The following is a 20,510-nucleotide window of genomic DNA, read 5'->3' on the forward strand; positions in this document are numbered from 1 at the left end:
CTTCTGTCCCACGGACCTCCCCACACCAACAGCATGCGCCCTGAATCGTTGTGCCTTCGTAGGAGGTCTTCTGGTCTGGGAGCGCACTGCCTTCAACTCTGTTCAAGACTGCTCGTCTCCATTAAAAGAAATCTTTTCAGTATAAGATGGATCACAGGCAGAAACCACAGAATATAAACATATGACTTAACGGCTCGTTTGTTTTTTTTTAATTTTTAATTTTAAAAAAAATTTTTTTTAACTTTTATTTATTTTTGAGACAGAGACAGAGCATGAACGGGGGAGGGGCAGAGAGAGAGGGAGACACAGAATCTGAAACAGGCTCCAGGCTCTGAGCCATCAGCCCAGAGCCCGACGCGGGGCTCGAACTCGGACCGCGAGATCGTGACCTGGGCTGAAGTCGGCCGCTTAACCGACTGAGCCACCCAGGCGCCCCAATAGCTCGTTTTAACCCGACACCCCTGGGGCACCTGGTGGCTCAGTCGGTTGAGTGTCCTACACCTGATTTAGGCTCAGCTCATGATCTCACGGTTTGTGGGTTTGAGCCCCACGTCGGGCTCTGTGCTGACAGCGCAGAGCCTGCTTGGGATTCTCTCTCTCTCTCTCTCTCTCTCTCTCTCTCTCTCTCTCTGTCACTCCCCCACTCATTCTCTCTCAAAATAAATAAACTTAAAAAAAATACAAACACTTCTGTGTTTATAATCCGGGCTCTTGAACTGAACTCGTCACTGTGGAAGCCCTTCCCTACACCCTCCTGTTCCAGTAAGAACCTCTTCACCCACCTGATAAGTAAGTTCTCCTGATTGTATAGTAACCACTTCCTTGTAGTTTTGATGATCTATCAGTGACGTGTACACCCGAGGTTTAGTCATTAAAAAAGTTGATATGTACATTTATGTCTCTTTTTGGACTGTGGCCATTTTGTTTATAATTGTTATAAAACACCCCAAATTTACCACCCAACCATCTTCAAGTGTATTCTTCAGCAGCGTTAATCCCGTTCCCACTGGGAAGCTCATCTCCTAAACTCTCTTCATCCTGCAAAATGGAAACGGTCCCCATTAAACAACAAGCCCCCCATTCAAGCCTTTTTGAAAAATGTTTATTTATTTTTCAGAGAGAGAGTGCAGGGTAGAGGCAGAGAGAGAGGGAGACAGAGAATCCTAAGCCAGTTCTGTGCCGAGAGCAGCGAGCCTGATGGCGGGGCTTGAACCCCGGAACTGGGAGATCATGACCTGAGCCGAAGTCAGACGCTCAACCCACAGAGCCACCCAGGCGGCCCTTTTAAAAAAATCTTACACATTCATGGATTTTAACACATTTAATGGGTTTCGGTTCAGTGCGATCCATACCAGTGATGCTCACATTGTGTCACCTTTGGATCACGTCAGCCTCTTCCGAGTCGAGTCCTTGGGCATGACCTCAGGGTCTTGGGCGGCTGGTGTTCCAGGCTCATCTTAGATATTTCTTGCCCCAGACCTGGAATCAGCCATTTCTCCAAAAAGCCCTATGTCCTCAGTGAGAAACTGCCCTCAAAGACAGTAGTCGGGTGCTTGATACTTCTGGGTGGTCACCGTTCCAGGCCTTTTCAGGAGATGGGACCAAATAGCGCGACCAGTAGAGACAGAAGGTAGAAAAGCCCGGAGTTCGTACTGATGTTTCCGGTTCCGCAGCCAGACGAGCGAGTCTTTCCATTTACTCTTTTCTCTTACATCTGCATCTCCTTCCTCCCGTGAATCTGGTTCTCAAGCTGCGCAGAATTAGAACATCCCAGACGCCCTCGTCTTCCCTCGTGTTACACACGTAACTAACCCTAGAGGCCGATGCTGTCACCACTGATGTGGGTGAGCGCACGGCGGGTATTTTGCATGTACTTTCCTCGCCCTCCCTGTGCCACGGCTTTGTGCCGCAGCCGCGTCCGCGCTGTCCCGGCGGGCGGCCAGCCCGTGCCGTCCTCTCCCCTGCTCGGCCCTTGTTTGTCATTGTCCTCCTGGCAGCTGCAGAGAGGATGCTTCTCCTTGCCCGAGGCCTATTCTCTGGCGGAGTCCACAGGGAAGGCTCGTGTTGATGAAGTCTTATTTGTGCTTTTTGTACGTGACACTTAGTTTTGATGATGATAAAATCCTTTGTTCACATTTCCTTGTCATTACTCTGTTTTCTTGTGACGTAGAGTTGCCAGGTTTATAAAAACAAGATGCACCAAATGTTACATGGGACAGTCTTGCACTAAGAGATGATTTGTTGTTTATCTGAGATTCAGATTCACCTGGGCACCGTATTCCTCTCACAGTCTATTCTGGCGCAAACACTTCTTGTTCAAGGCCAACGTTAACCTCATTTTCTTTCCTCTTGTGTGACGTGTGTGGGGTTTTTTTATTGTTTTGTTTCGTTTTCAGACATCCAGAGGGTTTCTTCTTTATTTCTAAAGTCTAGTCATTTTACTCGAATGCCCTGATGTTGGTCACTCAGGGTCAAGCACCGTGGAGAGAGCAGGGCGCCTCCTCTTGACCACGGCCTCCCCTCCGCTGCTGCCCCAGCAGCCCCTGCTCGGACTGTAGTGAGCTCTCTGCTCAGCCACCCCGGGCGTCCTGGAGCGGGGGGCTCCCTCCCCTGCACCCTGCCGGGCTCTTAGCTCACATGTGCCTCCTTCAGAAGGGCCCCCGGACCCTGACTGCCTGTCCAGACCGGGTACCCCGTTGACGCTCTGCTTCTCTGCCTCTCATCAGTACCTTGCGTGACATTAATACAGCTTGTGACGGTCTCATTCATTATGTGCTTGTGTCTCTTGTCCCCCCTGTTAGGACACACACTATTCGGGGGCAGGGCCACGTCCGCCTTGCTCTGTGCTGCCCTCTCAGCATGTTGCAAGGGCCCGGCTCACGGCTGGCCTCCACGTAAACTCGAGCCGCGCGTCGAAGCTGCGGGTGACAGCACTGTGTCAAGGGTCGTCATCTGCGTGGCAGGAAGTTGGGGGGGACATCGTGTTTGCTCGCGCTTTGATACTCGTCTGTTGTTCTGAGCCTCAGGGACGTGGCACCGGATTGATGTCAGTCCTTGGCCGTGTCCCCACGCCCTTGAGCCCTGGTCTGTTGTCCCCCCCACCCCGATCCCTTTTCCTGCCACAATCTGTGCGATTTTCTATGGAGTGGTTTGCATTTTTTGCTCTTTTGTAACCTTTTCCTGAGAATGTAAAATGTGAACGAAAGCTCCCAGAGCACATGCACGGTCAGGGACATCTGGCCCCTCTGCGAGCCCCGAGCCCCGTAGTGGCACCCCACCCCTGCTGTGCGCTCCCGCGGTGCGAGGATATGTCACGCCCGTCGGGAGCATCACGTGGGGGAACCAAGAAGCTTCGTCTCGCGCCCTCACCCAGTAGGATGTTTCTGGTGTCCCCTGGCTGCCGTCGGTGCTGTGACCTAGCTCGTAGCCTGGACCGAGCCAGGCTTGCCGTCCCGCGCGGACGTCCTGGCTCCAGCGGACTTGTGCGGACCCTCAGCGTTCGCGACGGCACCCGGCCGGCTCCGGGCCTCACACGGGGGTCTGCGGTGCCTGGCCCTCTCTGTCTTTGCCCCCTGGGCTGCCGTCCCCCACCTCCCCGGCCAGCAGGTGGTGGGTCCGGTGGCATCACACGTCGGTGGTGGGGGCTTGGTCAGCTCTCTTGCCCACTTTTCTGTTGCTCTGCCTGTGTTTTCGTCATCGATCGCCTGGGCTTCTCTTGCGCATTGAGGGCACGAGGACTCTGCTCGCGTGTTGTGTTTCCCTTCTCTGCCCCGGTGGCCACTTCGCAGGCCGCCTCCTGCCCTCCCGAGCGTCTGCGTAACCTTCCTCCGCCCTCCTGTGGCTCCGGCTCTGCTGTCCCGCTGGGCGTGCACGAGGGTCCTTTGCAGCCTCTTACCAAAGGGGCGGCTTGTCTCGCAGTTGGGTCTGGAGTCGTGTTTTCCCAGCATGTGTGGTGCGCGTCTCCTGCTGTTACTGCGTCGCGGGAGCCCACTCTCGCCGTCTCACAGCCGGCTGGTGCCATGCTCGGTGCTGGACGCGGGCGTGTGCGACAGGCGCCCGGGCCAGAAGCGGCCCGGGAGCCCCAGGTTCGTGGTGCGAGAGGGGTCGGAGTGGAGCGACCTCTCTCCCGGGGTCGTCATGTGGGAGAAGAGTGCCGTCGCTGGGTCGCCCGGCTGGCTCAGTTAACAGCGCGTGCAGCTCTTGATCTTGGAGTTTGTGGGTTCAGGGCCCGCATTGGGTGTGAAGATTATTTAAAAAGAAAACCTTTAGGGGCGCCTGGGTGGCTCAGTCGGTCGAGCGTCCGACTTCGGCTCAGGTCACGATCTCGCGGTTCGGGAGTTCGAGCCCCGCGTCGGGCTCTGTGCTGACAGCTCGGAGCCTGGGGCCCGCTTCCGATTCTGTGTCTCCCTCTCTCTCTGCCCCTCCCCTGCACACGCTGTCTCTCTCTTTCTCTCTCAAAAATAAACATAAATAAACAAACAAACAAACATACATACATTTAAAAAATGTATATCAGGAAACAGAGGGTTATGTTGCTGCTTCTCAAGGTGGGGTCCTCAGACCAGCAGTGTGAGCAAAACTGGAAGTGTGTGCACCTGCAGGTTTTACCAGGCCTGCTGGGACTGGGGTGCTGTTGGAGGCCCCACCCTTGAACCTGGCTTGACCTGACTCGGTACGCTCTTTCGCCTGCTGCCCTAAATTACCAATCCTCTAGCTTTTTATTGGCCAAAATAGTGTTATTTGGGAAGAAGGTCATTTGTCCCCCAGAAAGTGGGCGGGCTGTGCTTAGGCGCCGTCCCTTCCCCGTGCTGAGGGCCATGCTGAGCCGGACCCTGGTGATGAGGTCTTGGGCCTTGTGGGGGTGGGCGGGCTGGCCAGCCCCATCGTGCTGGGGAGACCGAGCCCTCTGCTGGTTTCTTGCAGCTTCTCAGATGGAAGTGAAGAAGCCCTTTATTCTCTCCTCCATGAGGCTTCCTCTTCTGGACACCAACAGCAAGGTAGACGGGGCGCTGCCTGAGCTCCACCGCAAGAAGCTGCAGGAAGTGTGGCCGGGCTGGGCTGGGAGGAGTCACTGACCAGGCAGCAGCCCCTCAGCCACACCCAGACACCAGAGGGAGGGCGCACCACTGAGCGGTCAGTCCTTGACTCGCCACATCCTAACCCTTACACAGTTAACCAGACACGGAGTGGGGCAGTGGTCCCCGGACCCCCTCGGGTTGGGTCGTCCTCCAGGAGGACTGCCAGCACCCCCGGGGGGCGTCACGCTCGCAGTCAGGTTTATCACGGGGAAAGGACACACACCACCATCGGCCAGGGGTTGGGGCGCACCGGGCAGGGCCCAGGAGGGTGCGAACCGCCCTCTCCCCGCGGGGCCGTGGGCAGCGACGTGATGGCACGCACCAGCGTCGCCAACCGGGGAAGCCCCCAGCCCCGGCGTGCGAGGCCTTTATCTGGCTTCCGTCGCGTAGACCCGGTTCACTGCCCGCGTGGCTGACCTCAGTGTCCGGCCCCTCGGGAGGCCGAGCCGATCCCGTGTGGCCCAGAGCCCCGGGGAAACAAGGACGCTGGACTCTGGATGTCCCCGGGCTTGGCGGTGACCTCCCAGCAGCCGAGGGCAGGGGCGACCCTTCCTGCACACCAGGTTAACCAGGCTCCATCGTCAGGCCTGCTCTTTGGGACCTTCCGTGAGGATTTTAGAAACTACCCAAATGGAGCCCAAACCACTGAGGCCACACGTGTCCCAGACTCCCATGCACAGTCCCTGGAATCCCTTCCTGCTCTCTGATGCTGCTCCGGGACACCCCTGAGAGGGCCACACCGTGTGCCACCAACAGTGCCCGTGGCCAGATGCACTCATCCCGAACGCTCATTATACGACCGGATCGTTTGCTCGCCCACATCTGCCCCTTCCCACAGTCACTCGGGGCACACGTGTAACGGGGGATGACACACAGCTGTGAGTGGCCAAGGAGGCCCAGGGCAGTGACATTTGACCTGACGTGCAAAGGAGAGGTGTCATGAGGACCTGAGGACCCCAGGGAGGGGGCATTAGAGCAGGGTCTGTGCCCCAGGGCTCCGGAAGAAGCAGGAGGGCCGGGGAGAGTGCCGGCTCTGGGGAAGAGGGTTTTCGGCCACAGTGACCTGGCTGTGCCTTTGAGCCACCAGGCAGGGCCTCTGAGGGGGGCTGGGCAGCGGGCTCAATCCCAGGAACGTTTGGGAAACAGCTGCAGATTCGGGGTCCTCGCCCCGAAGCACCAGAGAGGTGTCCGCCCTGAGGGACAGCAGTCCTGCGCCGGGGCGGGGGCGGGGGGCAGAGGGGAGACATGTCTAGAGCCAGAGTAGCAGCATGTCCAGTGCCCAGGAAAAGGGGGAGGTGGGGGGGACGGGAGGCCCTCCCCTGAGGACGTGAGCGTGTGCACAGGCTGGCCGGAGGGCCGCTTGTGCAGCTGTGGGGCAGGGAGGACGAGGCCCCGAGGCGGATCCGGTGTGGGCGTGGGTGCTGGTACAGGTGCACGTTTAGCTGTGGCACAGGTGTGGCTGCAGAGGCGGGCACAGGCAGAGGAGAGGGAGAGCTTCCCCCCTCCCGGCTGGACTGCTGTGGTGCTCGCCAGGGCTCCCTTCGGGGCGCCTCCCTGACCCCCCTCCGGTCCGGGCAGGTGAAGCGGGCAGTGGTGCAGGTGATCAGTGCCATGGCACACCACGGCTACCTGGAACAGCCTGGAGGAGAGGCCATGGTCGCGTACATCGTGCAGCAGTGCGCGCTGCCCCCCGAGGCCGAGGTAAGGGCAGGCCCCTCACCCACCCTCCCTGGGGCTCCCGAGCTGGCGGCCTCTTGGGAGCAGGCCTGGCCAGAGGACAGGCGGGTGGGTCCGTGCACGGGGCCTCGGTCCGCGTGCCGAGCACCTGTCTCCCGTGTCTGAGGTGGGGCCTCCAAGCCGCAGCGCCCCGCTTCCTTAGCTCCCAGCACTCAGAAGAGAGGCAGAACAGACGCCTGGTCCTCCCTGGGGCTTTTGTGTTAAAAGCGTTACCGAGCAAATCCAAGTTTCTTCTCGAGGGAGAGCAAGGTTGACGGCAGGAACACGCAGGCATGACGGGGTGGTCTCAGTGTCACGGCCTTGAGCCCGCCCTGGCCTGGGCTCTCGTGCCCACAGAGCCACCTGCCTGCCCAGGTCAGCTCAGAGGGGACACGTACGTCCCCACATGGGCCTCTGTGGTTAGGTTGAAATGCCGGGGTGTAACCTGCGCCAGTGGATGCTGCCGGCCCTCGGGAAGGGGGTCCCGCTGGGCGCTGCTCCCGCAGGCCTGTGGGGGGCCAGGTCCACTGCTGCTTTGGCTGATTCTGGCCTCTGCATTTTCACCGCCGCTTTGGGGCTGTGGGGCCTAAGCTGGAGAGAATCAAGTCCTCTGGTGTAGCCTATTAGTTCCCAGTGTTTTGGGGATTTGAAGGTTTCTATTAGGATATTAAAATCTGTCCAGGTGAGTAGCTTTCTGCGGCCACTGTGGACTTGTACTTTTATTGTACTGTCTCTTGTGAATCTAACCAGGTTTATTCCTGCTTTTGAGACTCTGTTGGGAGGGCCACCTGGCGGGTTCTGTCGGGAGGAGCGAGCTGCCCTTGATCTCGGGGTCGTGAGTCCAAGCCCCACACTGGGCACGGAGGTTACTTAAAAAAGCAAAATCATTAAAAAAAGAAAAAAAAAAAAAAAGATTGTTGAGAGATTGTCCTTTTGATCTGGCAGATGATCAGACCTCCAAAGTGGTTCATGTTTGTTGAGTATGAAGTTCTATCTACATTTATACAACATGCTTTAAAAATTGTCATTCGAGGCCTAAGCACCCCTATTTTTTCTGCTTTTGGCCTTTGACGTCTGCGTGAGGACTGTAGGTCTGCTACAGTCATCGAAGTTCTGCTGTCTCTTGGTTGTTCGGTGTTTGCTTCTTGGTATTTGAAAGCACAGACGGAAGGCTCGGACAAAACATTTAGAGAACAGGAGTCATTTTCCTGCCTGGAACCTGCCCAGGGAGCTGGGCTCTGGGGCGCCATCTCACCAGAGAGGACAGCAGGCGTCTCTGGCCGAACCGTCAGCCACGTCAGGCTGCGCAAGTTGCAGCCTATTCTTGGTAGAAAATGGGAGTCTTCTCAGGTGGTTGTCATTTCCACAAAGGCCCTCCCGTTTCTACGCATGTCAGTGTTGCCGAAGTCCGTGGCTGGCAGGGAACGTGCAAGGTTTCCTCTATTCTGGGGACGAGAGCTCAGCCAGGTGAGCCCGCGTCCTTGGGCAGTTTCAGCGCAGTGTGTGTTACCTGTCCCCGGCAGGTGCCGGACGGGTCTGCCCTGTTCGCACACGGGCCGTGTCCTCACGGCCCAGAGCCCACAGCCGCGTAGAGCGGTGGTGGCCCCATGCGCGCGCCTGCCTTTGCCCCCCCCCCCCCCCACGCCAGCCTCAGAAGCCGGGTCCCGACAGCGAGGACCCCGCCACGGACAGTGTGCGGGACGTCAGCATCAGCACCCTGTACCTGGTCAGCACCACCGTGGACAGGATGAGCCACGTGAGTGTGCAGACCCCCCTCTGTGAGTGACCGCTCCCCCCTCCTGACCTTCTGGCCCTGCGACCGCTGAACCCTGCAGTGGGCAGCTGCGGGGGCAGGGGCGCTCGCCGCCCGCCCCCCCACGACCTTGCCGAGCCCCCGCGGCGCCTGGTGGGAGCTCCTGCGGCCGCGCCGCCGACAGACCCCGGCTCTGCCCCCAGGTCCTCTGGCCGCACCTGCTCGAGTTTCTCACCCCCGTGCGATTCACCGGGGCGCTGACCCCGCTCTGCAGGAGCCTCGTGCACCTGGCCCAGAAGAGGGAGGAGGTGGGGGCCGATGCCTTCCCCATCCAGTACGACAGCAACGGTGCGCCCCTGCTCTCCCCGTGCCACCCCTGATGCCTGACCCCACCCTCGCAGCCGCCCCCAAGTCCGCCCCGCCCCAGGTGCGGTCAGGGGCCGGGGCTCTGTGGGCAGGCGGCCCCCTGAGCGTTTCTCCCCCGTGCTTTCCAGTGACCCTCCCTTCACCCTACGCCATCACCACGAGACTCCTGGTAAGCGTTGCGCTTCGGCGCTCTGTGCCGGTGGCGCCGCGTCCCCTGACCACGGCACAGCGAGGGGGTCTGGGAAGGCCTGGGCGCTCCCCTCGGTCCCCCTGTCCCCTGACTCCTGCTGTCTCGCAGGTGCTCCCCATGGGGTTGGGGGGACCTGCGTCTCAGAGCCGTCTCTGCCTCCACCTCCCCGGGAGGGCGGCTCTGCGGGGCACGGTGGCCCCTCGGGTCTAGAGCTCCCACCTTTACTTCCCTCAGACCGTGTCTTCCAACCCCTACCTGGGGGACGGCCGCGGGGCCGCCTCGCTGCGTCTCTTGAGCGTCCTGCATCGTAACATCCACCCTCTGCTGGGTCAGCGGTGGGCCACCACCGTCCCCCTGCTGCTGGAACACCTGGATGGTGAGGCTCCGGGCGCGGGTGGTGTTCCTCTGCCGGTTTGCATCCGGGTCGGAGAGACCACGTTTTCTGAGGTGGAAGAAACGGCCCCCACGGAGGTTCAGGACACGAGGCGGGAAAGGCGTTCCCTGCAGGGTGTCCCCTGGGAGCATCTGGGGTGTGGGAGCGCCTTGGTCCTCCTGAACACAGGGCGAGGCCAGCCCGGAAGGCTCTGGGTGAACTCTGCTTCTGTCGATGGGCGCGGGCCGGGCTGACAACATGACTGGTCGTTTCAGAACATACTGAAGAGACCCTGTCCCAGAAGGAATGGGAGGAAAGGCTGCTGGCGGTGAGGATGGGGGCGGGGGGGGAGGGGGCAAGGCCGTGGCCTGTCTTGGGGGTGGAGGCCTCTCCAGCCTGGGTCAGGACAGCTCAGGGAGCTCAGTAGGCGCTAGTGGGGGGGGGGGGAGGATGGGGGAGCTACGGGGGGGGCTGGGGGAACCACCTGCTGCTGCCCTCACAGGTCGCTCACCCTGCTGTGACAGAGCCAGATTTCAGGGGCTTTGAGCTTCTGTGGCCCGGGAATCCTCTCTCCTGTCCCCTGCCAGGCCCACCGCATGTCTGACCACCCAGGGTTTGCTCTGCCTGGGCTTGAAGGTCATCAACAGACCATTCAGAGCCACAGCACAGGACCACCCTGAGGTCACTGCACGTGACGTCACGGGGCCTCAGTGTCTTCCCCGGCCCCGTGAAGGGCTGCATTCCTGGCCCCTCACTGCTTTGGCCCCTGCCCACAGTTCCTTCGGGACACTCTGGCTGTCGTGTCTGACAACACGTGGATTTGCCAGCTGAGCCTAGAGATGTGCAGACAGCTGCCCTGCTACAACGGGACGCCCCAGGAGAAGGTGCACGGAGGAGGGGGTGCCCCGGGGGGGGGGTTCTGGGCAGCATCCTTAGGCTACTGTTCTTTTGCCTTGATTCCATGTGATCTTCTGCACGAACCTGTCTCCAGTGGCCTGTGGCCCTGGCAGAGCCAGAGAGGGAGGGCCCGTGAGCCTCCTCCCAGAGGCCCACGGCTGGGGGTGCAGGAGCCCGTCGCCCCCACTCCTCGCGGTGGCCACCGTCGTGGGTGCCCGGCAGCCCCTCCCACGTCTGCTTGGCGCTCCCGCACTCAGGCGTCGGGCGCGGCTGTGCTCCTTGGCCCCGTTGCAGAACTTCCTGTATAAATGCATTGGAACCACGCTGGGTGCCGCTTCGAGCAAGGAGGTGGTGAGGAAGCATCTGCAAGAGCTTCTGGAGACGGCCAGACACCAGGAGGAGGCCGAGCGCGAGGTGGTGCCCTCCCCAGAGCCTCTCTCTCCCTTCAGGCACTCAGCGTGTGCGTGTGTGCGTGCGTGTGTGACTGCGCCTCTCTGGAGCGTGTGCGTGTGCAGGGTGCTCCTTCCCACCCCTGTCCTTGCCCAGGTGTGAGTGCATCTGTGCGTCTCCCAGGGCCTCGCCTGTTGCTTTGGGATCTGTGCCACCTCTCACCTGGATGATGTCCTGGCCCAGCTGGAGGACTTCATGAGGTCAGATGTGTTCAGAAGATCCACCGGCATTTTCAACATTTTTAAGGTACAGGGGTCAGGGTGACCGCTGGGGCGGTGGTGGGGGGCATCTGGGTGGGACCAGCCGTGCTTCTGTCTTGGCTGTGCTGCTGTGATTTGGGGTCCTGCGGCTGCGGGTTCTGGAGCTTCCTGGGCTCGGGCACCCTGCCGGTTGGGGGCAGGGCAGGGAGGTGGCATCCGGTCCGTGCTTCTTTGTGGGTGGGGCTGGTGGGTATGACAAGGGGCAGTCCTGTGCTGGCCATGGGCTCTGAGGGGCTCCCAGGGGCCAGGATGGGACCGCCCGCCTGCTGTCTGCGTGTCCTCTGCCCCCTGGTGGCCAGCGAAGGCTGCATTCTTGGGGAAGCCTGATGCAAGGGGCATGGACCACTGCCCCGTCCGCCACCCCAGTCCTCGTCTCCGGGTGCCTGTTGCAGTTACAGAATCTCAAGTCCGGGCCGGGTGGGAGGGCTCCAGAGCAGCCACTGAGAGGGCAGGGGCCCCTGCCCCCCCGCCCCGGCCCCCGAGTTGGCTCTCAGCTCCCAGCCCTCCCTTCTGCCCACCTCTCCCATTGCGGTCCACTGCTCAGTGCTTTCCCTTCTGCTGCTTTGTCCCCAGCGGGCCCGTGGCTGGCCTGCCTGTCCCGTTCTGTCCCCGGTGGAGGGACTCTCCGATGGCGCCCTCCGCTCCTTCGGTTATGCCTCTGACATTGCTGGCCAGCTCAGCCCTTCTTCCAGAGGGACCTGGGGGTTCTGAGCGCAAGGCTTCCTATTGGGGGCAGGTAATGGCCTGTAACTGAGGCCCTGCCGACCCCTCTGGCCTCTCAGGACCGAAGTGAGAATGAGGTGGAAAAGGTGAAGTCAACTCTGATCCTGTGTTACGGCCACGTGGCAGCACGGGCCCCCCGCGAGCTGGTGCTGGCCAAGGTCGAGTCGGACATCCTCCGGAACATATTCCAGTACTTCAGCACCAAGGTGGGCGCCTCGGCAGACTGCTTGCGTGGGGGGGCGCCATGCAGGCGGGGCAGGGACATCACTGCCAGAGCTTCGCGTTTTAATTCCCTTCACTTTTGTTGTTCAGGTTCTGGGAATAAAGGTAGAGACCAAGGTACAGTGTGTAGGAGTTAAGTGTGAACTATGCCTTTTCTCTTTTCTCTGGGCTGGCCTGGTCATGAGCTTCAGGGGCAGAAGCCAGGGGGACGCCCCCTGGGGCTCCCCGGTCCCAGTCCCCAGGGATAGCATCTGGGAGCATCGCGCCAGGACGGTGGCCACTCACCTTGGAGCAGCTTCCCCTCTTACAGCCACAGTAGGGGCCCAGGAGCTAGTGTCCCGGCCTGGGTGCTGGGTGGTGGGTGGACAGAAGATGGCCAGAGGGCTTCTGAGCGGCTGGCTGGCAGGCCCGCAGGCTGGGGCTCTGCTCCCCGATGCTCACGACGCCCACCTCCTGCTGAGCCTCACTAACGTGTTTCCTCTCTGGGATCTCTGGCACTAACTGGGCACTAACGCCTCTCTAGGAGTGGCTGGGCCTTCCCCTTGAAGAGCAGACCCTCTGGGGTCTCCTGGGGTTGGCTGGAGGGGAGGGTATTCTGAGACTTGTCTCTTCCTGGACTTCGTGTCCCCAGGACAGCTCCCCGCACCCCCTTTCCTGACTCCCCAGAGGCCGAGTCGGTGGGACAGGCAGGGGACAGTCCCGCTCTGCCGGGGCTCTTCTTGGGCGTGTTCCCTTCTCCTCCGACCTTGAGATGCCCTTCCAGCCACCCCCCAGGGTGCAGGGGACACAGCGTGCTGTCTGCCCGAGCCAGGCGGAGAGCTGAGTGCCGCAGGGGCTCCAGGCCCCCTGGTCTGCGTGGCAAGAGCTGGAGGAGGACAGGCTGAGAGCCCCTCAGGGAGGAACGTGTGTGGCTGCGGGGCCTGAGGGCTGTCACTCTGGGTGGCCTCCTGTTCTGGATTCCACGCCAAGGGCCGAGAGGCAGCGGCCTCCCACCTCGGGGCAGAGCTGTGCTGTGGGGGCGGGCGTTGGTGGCCCCCCCCCCTGCAGTCCTGTGTCCTTCCAGGACCCGGCTCTGAAGCTGTGTCTCATCCAGAGTGTGTGCATGGCCAGCCAGGCCATCTGCAGCAGTGCCCAAGCTGGCTCTTTCCACTTCTCGAGGAAAGCGGAGCTGGTGGCACAGATGATGGTGAGCTCTGGGCGGGGCCCGGCCGGTGCTAGGGTGGCTCCCAGGGCGCGGCCCTAGACGGGGGAGTTGGGCCTGGAGACGACTGGGGGGGGGGGGGGGTGGTGCGTGCAGCCAGGGGCCCGGCACCCACCTGGGTTGGGGGACAGAGTTGGCCAGAAGCCAGCGCCGGGCAGATGGGTGACCAGGAGGAAGGCTGGTGCTTGGGCCGAGGGCTGAGTCGCGGGGCTGGTTCCCCTAGGAGTTCATCAAGGCAGAGCCCCCAGACTCCCTGAGAACGCCCATTCGGAAGAAGGCCATGCTTGCCTGCACTTACCTGGTGTATCCTTTCCTCTGGGTGTGAGGGGGGCTGTGGGGGGCCCTCTGTGCACGTGCCCTCTGGTCAAGGGGTGTGGCACGGGGCCTTGACTGCGGTTCAGCTCCCTGGAGCCAGCGCTGGAAGAGCGAGTGCAGGCGGACTTGATCCGCGGCTGTCTACACAGCGTCATGGCTGTGCTGCCTGAGCCCGAGGGGGAGGAGGAGCGCCAGGAGGTATCACCCTGCATCCACGGCGGGCAGCGGGCAGGCCGCTGCAGGCACCGGGGTCACTGGTGGCCTCATCTCTTTCTAGTCCCTGTACCTGGACACCATGCACGCCCTTGAGGATTTGCTGACAAGCCTCCTTCGGCGGAACATGACCCCGCAGGGCCTGCAGATCATGGTGGAGGTGTGCGGTGGGTGTGCCCTGCCCCGGGGGTGCCCCCCCGACCCCGGCAGCCGGCCCCATGCCTGGTTTTCCTGGCGCTGCCTGCTCCGGGGGCGCTGGGGAGTTTGGTGCTCTCTGCCAGCGTATGGGAGGGGCGTCTGTGAACAGGAGGGCTGCCCTGCCTGGACGGGTGGGCGGATGGGGGTGGGCCCACACAGGAGCCTATCCTCGCCTCCCCTCCACTGCGTGGCACGGGGATGGAGAGACCACTCAGGCACCAGATGTGAGCTCCTGGCCGTCTAGGGCTGTCGGCATGGCGGAGCGGGCACGTGGTAGCCAAGCCGCACCCCTCCCTGCCGTTTCCGGCACTGCCGTTGCAGGGGCGAGACTGACCTGCTTGCAAAAGCGGCCCGTCCCCTGGTAGGCCTGGTTCGCTCTCGGTCCGCCTGGGGCGGCCGCGTCTGTGGGCCGGGCCAACAGGACGGGGACAGAGCCCCAGCTGTAGCAGGCGACCTGCCGTGACCTGGCCCGCCGGCCGGGGATGGGTGGCCCGGCAGGGATGCCGAGCCGCCCGCAGTGCGCAGGCTGCTGCTTCCCGGGCTCACCCCTGCCCCGACACCCATGCGAAGCCCCCTCTCCCCCAGCACCTGAGCCCGTGGATCAGGTCCCCACGGGGCCACGAGAGGGTGCGGGCGCTGGGCCTGAGCGCCTGCCTGCTGCAGCACTTCTTGGAGCACCTGCACGTCAGCGTGAGTACCAGGCGACTCCCCTGCCCCGGCCTCGGTCCTGGGTCCCCTGGCCTGGGGGCTGCTGTGTGTGGCCCCCACGTCCCACAGCACCCTCGCAGCTCCCTGGTGCTCCTCCCTGGTGCTCCTCTGGCGGTTCCACATTCCGGGGGCCCCACCATCCTCTTTCCGGAGACGTGCACAGAGGGCCGTTCAGGGCCAGGAGTCGTCCTCAGGGCTGGCCACTCAGAGTAAAACCTGACGGGCACCCCTCTCCTCCGGAGCCCCCGCGTCAGCTGCGGGGAAGGGGAGGTGGGGGCGGGGTAAAAGAAAGCGAGGACGTTTGGGCAGAGGCAGGGGGTCTGGAGTGGTAGGGGTGGGCTGCGAAGGGGCTCAGTCCAGGAAGCGCGTGGTTGTCTGGCACTTCGGTGTCTGCGGGGGGGGGGGGGGGGGGGCGGGCTCGGGGCCACGCTGTCGGGGCTTCGCGGCTGTGCGCACAAGGCCGTTGGTCTAGGTGATCCTCGGATAAATTTCGCATCGTCCTGAAACATCCCTGTTGTGATTTTGGTAGGGATTGCGTGGGACCGATGGATTAACTTGTTGAGCATCCGTCAGTAATGGGTCTTTCCACCCAGGCCGCTCGGAAACGCGGGGCGGCATCTTCACGCGGCTCTGCTGTGAGAGATTTTGGTGCCTTTGCCAGTGAAGCGCTTTCTGCAAGCGCTGTCAGTAACTGTCTGACTAGTTAGTGCCCACGGAAAGCGTGAATTTGTGGACTCTGAGACGCGAGGCGGTTCGTAAGACCTCGTCGTCGTTTCTAATGAGCGTTGGTTAGTTCTCTTGTGCTTCCGGAAGCACAGTCGTGTCGCTTACAGATGCTGATAATTTGGCCTTTCCCCCCAACCCCTGTGCCTCTCGGCCTCTCGTGTTGCCTGGTGTTTCCAGAACAAAGTGGGGACTGACAGCAGCCCCCAGCCTCTAGACAGTTGCACTGCTAGGCATTCTCTATCCTGTTCCAGCTGCGTCTTTCTTTTTTTAAGTTTATCTGTTACTTTGTGTGAGAGAGAACGCACACGGGTGGGAGAGGAGAGGAGGGGCACGGAGAGAGAATCCCAAGCAGGGTGTGCAACCATCCACACGAAACCCATCGTGGGGCTCAAGCTCACGGACAGTGAGATCATGACCTGAGCCAAAGTCGGCCTAACCGACCGAGCGACCTGGGCACCCCTGGTCTGTCTTAATGAGGATGTTTATCAGGAGTAGATGCTCGTGGTCTTTTCTCTTGGTTTTTTTGTTTGTTTGTTTTTTGTCTGTTTTGCTTTGGTTTTTTTACCTACCCAGACCCTGATTGTTTGTCTCGCTGGACCTGCTGCATGTGTCTGGATGGTTTTCGCTTCTGAGCGAGCTTAGGCGGCCTTTTCCCACAAATTCTTTCCTGGCCTGCTTTTCACATAAGCCCAGGCTAAGTAGAGTTCACCTTTGTGTGTGAGGTGACAGATGTCTGGCCTCGCTGGGAGGAACGGTGGCTACCCCCAAGGTCCTCCCTGCAGCCTACGGCTGGGGTGAGGGCCTTCAGCCGAGCCCTCAGAACAGCGGAGCCTGACTCTCCCTTAAAGGCGCCTGTGCACGGACAGGGTGCGGGCGCTTCCCCAGGAGGCCTCATGCGTGGCGGGCCGATGGGGGCAGGTGGAGGCAGGAGACCGAGGGGTGTGCGACTGATGTCGCGAGGCCGTTTGTTCAGTGTGGGGCAGGCAGGGCTCTGTATCTGGCCAGGAAGACTAGGCCCCGGAAGACGGGCCCGGGACCCGGCTAGGGCGAAAGGAGATCTCGCGCAGCCCTTCACCTGACGGGACCTGTGTTCTAGGGGAGGGAACGTCCCACACCTCCTGGCCAGGATCAGCAGAGCCCTGCCCCCCTCTGCTGCCCGTGGGGACTCCCTCTTTATCTCCTGATCGCCCCTCTGCCTGCACACACCTGCTACCGGACCCTCCTCCTCTTAGGGGTCCTGGCAGGGCAGCAGCTCACCGAGGAGCTGTACTGGTCACACCCCTGCCTGTGTCTGGGTCCAGCTGGTGCAGGAACACCTGCCCACTCCTGGCATCTTGGGGGGCCTGGCCCTCCTCTCTGCCCCCCCCCCCCCAGTGTTGCACGAGGGCCCCCTCCTTCTGCCTCTCCAGGCCCTGGTGCCCTTCCACAACCTGGGCCTCCTCATTGGCCTCTTCTCCCCACGGTGCGCGGACTTGTGGCCTGCCACCCGCCAGGAGGCTGTGAGCTGCGTCCACGCCCTGCTGTACCTCCAGCTGGGCTATGAGGGTGAGCCCCTGGCTGGACAGAGCTGCTGGAGGGAGGAGGGGTGGAGCCTGGGCCTTGGGGGCCAGGGAAGCACCTGCCCGGCCTCCCTCTGCCTTGCCTCTGAAGGCTTCTCCCGTGACTACCGGGACGATGTGGCCGAGCAGCTCCTCGCCCTCAAAGAAGGCCTCGTGCACCCCGACCCCGCCGTCCTCTTCCACACCTGCCACAGCATAGCCCAGGTACCCGCCGGGGTGGCGCCGTCACAGCAGCCAGCTCCGAGCACGCCACGGGCTCTGCAGGGCGCCGGGTGGGTGTGCCACGGGGCCAGCGGGCTGGCCCTGCTTCCACCTTCCTGGGGTCAGCCCTCCGAGGCCCAGCAGCAGGGGCGTCAGGAGCTCAGCTGCCGGCTCCAGAGAGCCGAGGAAGCTTCCCCAGCCTGCGCTGTGAGCCCCCACGCCGGGACGGCCCTCCTACTCCATCTGGTGTCTGGACCTGGCCCTCGGGTCCCGAGGCGGCGTGCTCTCCTGCGGAAGAAGGAAGGGAGGGGGTGAACGGGGCCCTTCCTGGGTGGGGAGGGAGGACTCCGCGGGAGGAAAAGACGCAGCCCTGGGGGACTCCGGGCGGAGTGGGAGGTGTGCGGCTGGGGCCAGGCGTGGCGCGGCTGCCGTCTGTGGTTTTGTGTCCCTTCCATTCTGTGTGCTGTCTGTCTGCTTTAATGAGTGGCTCGCTCTGCTGTGCTGACCAGACGAGGAGGGGGCTCCGGTCCGTGGCTGGGCTGCTCAGGGTGGATGTGCCACCCCCCACCCTTGACACCTGCAGGCCACCCCACGGGTCAGGAGGGCAGCCGCCCCCAGACCGCCTTCCAGGGGCCTGGGTCAGGCGGGTCCTTGAGGCACCCCGTGTCCCGGCAGGGCCAGGCTTCGGCCCCGGCGCGCCTCCTGTGCGTGAGCCGCCACCTCGCCCCCGCACCCACGAGGGGGCGAGGGCGGCTGGAGGAGGCACCCGGCAGCCCCCGACCCCGGGATGCTGGGTCTGTGTCCCCACCGGCTCAGTTCTTCTGACACAGCCGTCGTCCTAGATTATTGCCAAGCGCCTCCCGCCAGAGCAGCTCATCAGCCTCCTGCTGACCTTGTTTGAGAGTCTGGGAGACCCGGACAAGAACTGTTCGAGGGCGGCTACCATCATGGTCAACTGCCTGCTGAGGGAGCGAGGGAGCATGCTCCAGGAGAAGGTGAGGGGGGCGGGGCGGGGAGGGGCCGGGCTGGGGCCCGGAAAAAGGAAGGGGAAGGGGAAGGAAAATGCGGGGGACGCGGAGCCCCGCGGCGGGTGGGCACTGGCTGGGCCCTCTGCTCCGGGCCCTTCGGAGAGTCCCACAGCTGGCTGGCCCACGGGGGCCCTGCCCGGGGCGCTCACGTGCCGCCTGCTCCTTGTGGCCTTCCCGTTCACCCTGTCACCTCTGTGTGCCCTTGGGAGCTCAGGTGGCCGTCTGCGTAGTTGTTCCCAGTCGTGCGTCAGCAGCGGCCCTGCGTCAGCGCGTGTGCAGCGACAGCTGACACGCACGTTCCGCGCTCGGGTGCCCGCGGGTGCGAGGCGGGCTCCAGGGGTCGGGTGGCTGCTACAACGCCTGCCCTGTGAATCCCCGAGAGGCGGACCTGTTGGCCGGGAGGGGTTTGAGGCTCCCTCTGGAAGTGGAGCGTCCCAGCAGAGCACGGACTTGTCCTGGGGGTCCCCACGGATGTGCACGCACAGGCGTCCGCCCGCTCCGGAGTCCCCGGTCCCCCAAGCCGACACCCCGCAGGCTGCCCCTGCCTCCCTGCAGTGCGGAGCACCGGCTGGTTCGTACCCCGTAGAGACGGACTCGCGCCCTTCGTGCCCTCGTGTGCCGCCCCTGCCGGCGTGAGGTCACGCACACCGTCGCCCGCGCCTGCGCACCGCCTGGCTGCCGCCTCAGGGGGCACGCGTGCAGTTCCCAGGAGGGGCCGCGTTGCCGTGGGCCGCATGAGGGTGTGTTTCTGTCGGGGACACGCCGGGAGAGGCCGCGCCGTTGCCGGCACCGGTCCGCGTCGTCCTGGGGGTGAGTGGCGGCTCCATATTGAGCGGGATTCGCGTTTCTCTGGTGGCTTGTGAAGCTGAACGCTTTTGTACGCGTGTGCCGTGCGCAGCTGGAGACGCCCGCGTCTTGCCCATTCTTTTTCTGGGTTGTCTGTGTTTCTCCTGTTGATTTGTGCCAGTACTTTATATATTCCGGATACGAGTTCTCTGTCAGAGATACGCACGCACACGTGGGCACACGGACATGTGTGTGTCACCAGTACCTTCTCAGGGAGGGACGAACAGGAGTTTGCTGATGGAGAAGGTGGAAGAGCATCAGAAAGGGCCACGTGGCAGGAGAGCTGTGCGTGGTGATTCCTGGAGAGAGAGAGTGTCCCCTCAGGAGACACTTGTCAACGGGCCGCAGGTGCGACGGGAGGGCACGGCCACGGTAGGGTTTGCTGGGGGAAGGCTTGGATTTTATTCTGCACTCAGCGGGGCCCCCCCGCTTGGACCTGAGTGGTAGAAAGGGGCCCCGGAGGCCCCATGCGCGTGGAGGGGACGGGCCAGTTTGGAGGCCGGGGCCGCTGGCGTTCCTGGTGCGTGGGTACACGGGCCGCACTCCGTGTTGTCCATCCGGCTGTGAGTGCGGCTGTAACGGGTGTGCGGACGGCTGGCCCTTGGGTGAATTGCCCACGGCGGGGGCGCTGGGTCGTTCAGGCCTCTTTGAACGTTTGGAGGAGCCTCCTCTGTTCCCACGGCGGCTGCACCGGTTCGCGTTCCCGCCAGCCGTGCAGAGGGCTCCCTTTCCCCGCATCCTCACCCACACTTGTTTTTTGTTTTGTTGGTCGCAGCCCTCCTGCTGGGCGTGAGGTGGCACCTCAGAGTGGTTTTGACTTCATTTCCCTCAGGATTGCTGACGATGCACTTGGCCATTTGTCTGTCTTCTGGGAGACCTGTCTGTGACCTTCGCCCATTTTGAGATGACGTTGTTTGGTCTGTTGTTGTTGGCTGTGCGGTTCTCTGTATGGCCTGGCCACCGGCACAGTATCGGGTGTGTGACCCGGGAGTGTTTTCCCATTCTGCAGCCCTCGATGGTGTCCTCGGACACCTAAAAGTCGTCGTTTTGTAAGAGGCTCCATGCCTGGGGCGGGGGGTGGGGGGTGCGTTGAACCTGGGCCCTGAGATCGGGAGTTGCCAGGTGCTCCTCGCGCACAAAAGGTTTTCGATCCGACGCAGGCCTAGGTTTTTGCCTTCGTTGCCTGTTCCTTGGGTGTCACGGCCAAGAAATCACCACCAAGTCCGTTGTCGTGAAGCTTCTGCCTGGTTTGTTTTTTTGGAGCCCCCGTTCCCGACAGAGGGAGGCTCCTTTCATGGGCCCGGCGTGCCGCCCCAGCCGGCGGGGGCTCAGGGTGCTGCCGCCTGCACGGTACCCTTCCCGGCTTCGGCCCACAGACACGACACGCACCCCCCTCGCCCCGCGGAGCGGGACTGCCGACGGCCGGGCTCGTGCTTCGGCGCGTCCGTGACACGCACCTCCGTCTTCCGCGTGACGGGCACGCTCGC

At 62.5% G+C, this 20,510-nt stretch overlaps 1 protein-coding gene across 10 annotated transcripts in view; it reads left to right on the forward strand.

The window, feature by feature from the left end:
* The window catches only part of MROH1 (maestro heat like repeat family member 1), a 63,969-nt gene that overhangs the window by 31,243 nt on the left and 12,216 nt on the right, over positions 1–20,510 (forward strand). For 5 of the 10 annotated variants that reach the window (XM_047842495.1, XM_047842496.1, XM_047842494.1 and 2 more), the window contains exons 12-30: positions 4,924–4,997; positions 6,657–6,779; positions 8,166–8,550; positions 8,751–9,082; positions 9,338–9,479; positions 9,752–9,804; positions 10,253–10,360; positions 10,668–10,787; positions 10,947–11,069; positions 11,866–12,012; positions 12,119–12,145; positions 13,092–13,214; positions 13,453–13,532; positions 13,631–13,742; positions 13,822–13,917; positions 14,541–14,645; positions 16,799–16,934; positions 17,040–17,152; positions 17,992–18,144. In XM_047842495.1, coding sequence (XP_047698451.1) covers positions 4,924–4,997; positions 6,657–6,779; positions 8,166–8,550; positions 8,751–9,082; positions 9,338–9,479; positions 9,752–9,804; positions 10,253–10,360; positions 10,668–10,787; positions 10,947–11,069; positions 11,866–12,012; positions 12,119–12,145; positions 13,092–13,214; positions 13,453–13,532; positions 13,631–13,742; positions 13,822–13,917; positions 14,541–14,645; positions 16,799–16,934; positions 17,040–17,152; positions 17,992–18,144 — 2,552 coding nt within the window. The remainder of the gene's footprint in view (positions 1–4,923; positions 4,998–6,656; positions 6,780–8,165; positions 8,551–8,750; positions 9,083–9,337; positions 9,480–9,751; positions 9,805–10,252; positions 10,361–10,667; positions 10,788–10,946; positions 11,070–11,865; positions 12,013–12,118; positions 12,146–13,091; positions 13,215–13,452; positions 13,533–13,630; positions 13,743–13,821; positions 13,918–14,540; positions 14,646–16,798; positions 16,935–17,039; positions 17,153–17,991; positions 18,145–20,510) is intronic. The other 5 variants (XM_047842501.1, XM_047842502.1, XM_047842500.1 and 2 more) reach the window with 4 other exon arrangements.

This window comes from Prionailurus viverrinus, chromosome F2 (assembly GCF_022837055.1).
Source record: "Prionailurus viverrinus isolate Anna chromosome F2, UM_Priviv_1.0, whole genome shotgun sequence".
Taxonomy (NCBI): Eukaryota; Metazoa; Chordata; class Mammalia; order Carnivora; family Felidae; genus Prionailurus; species Prionailurus viverrinus.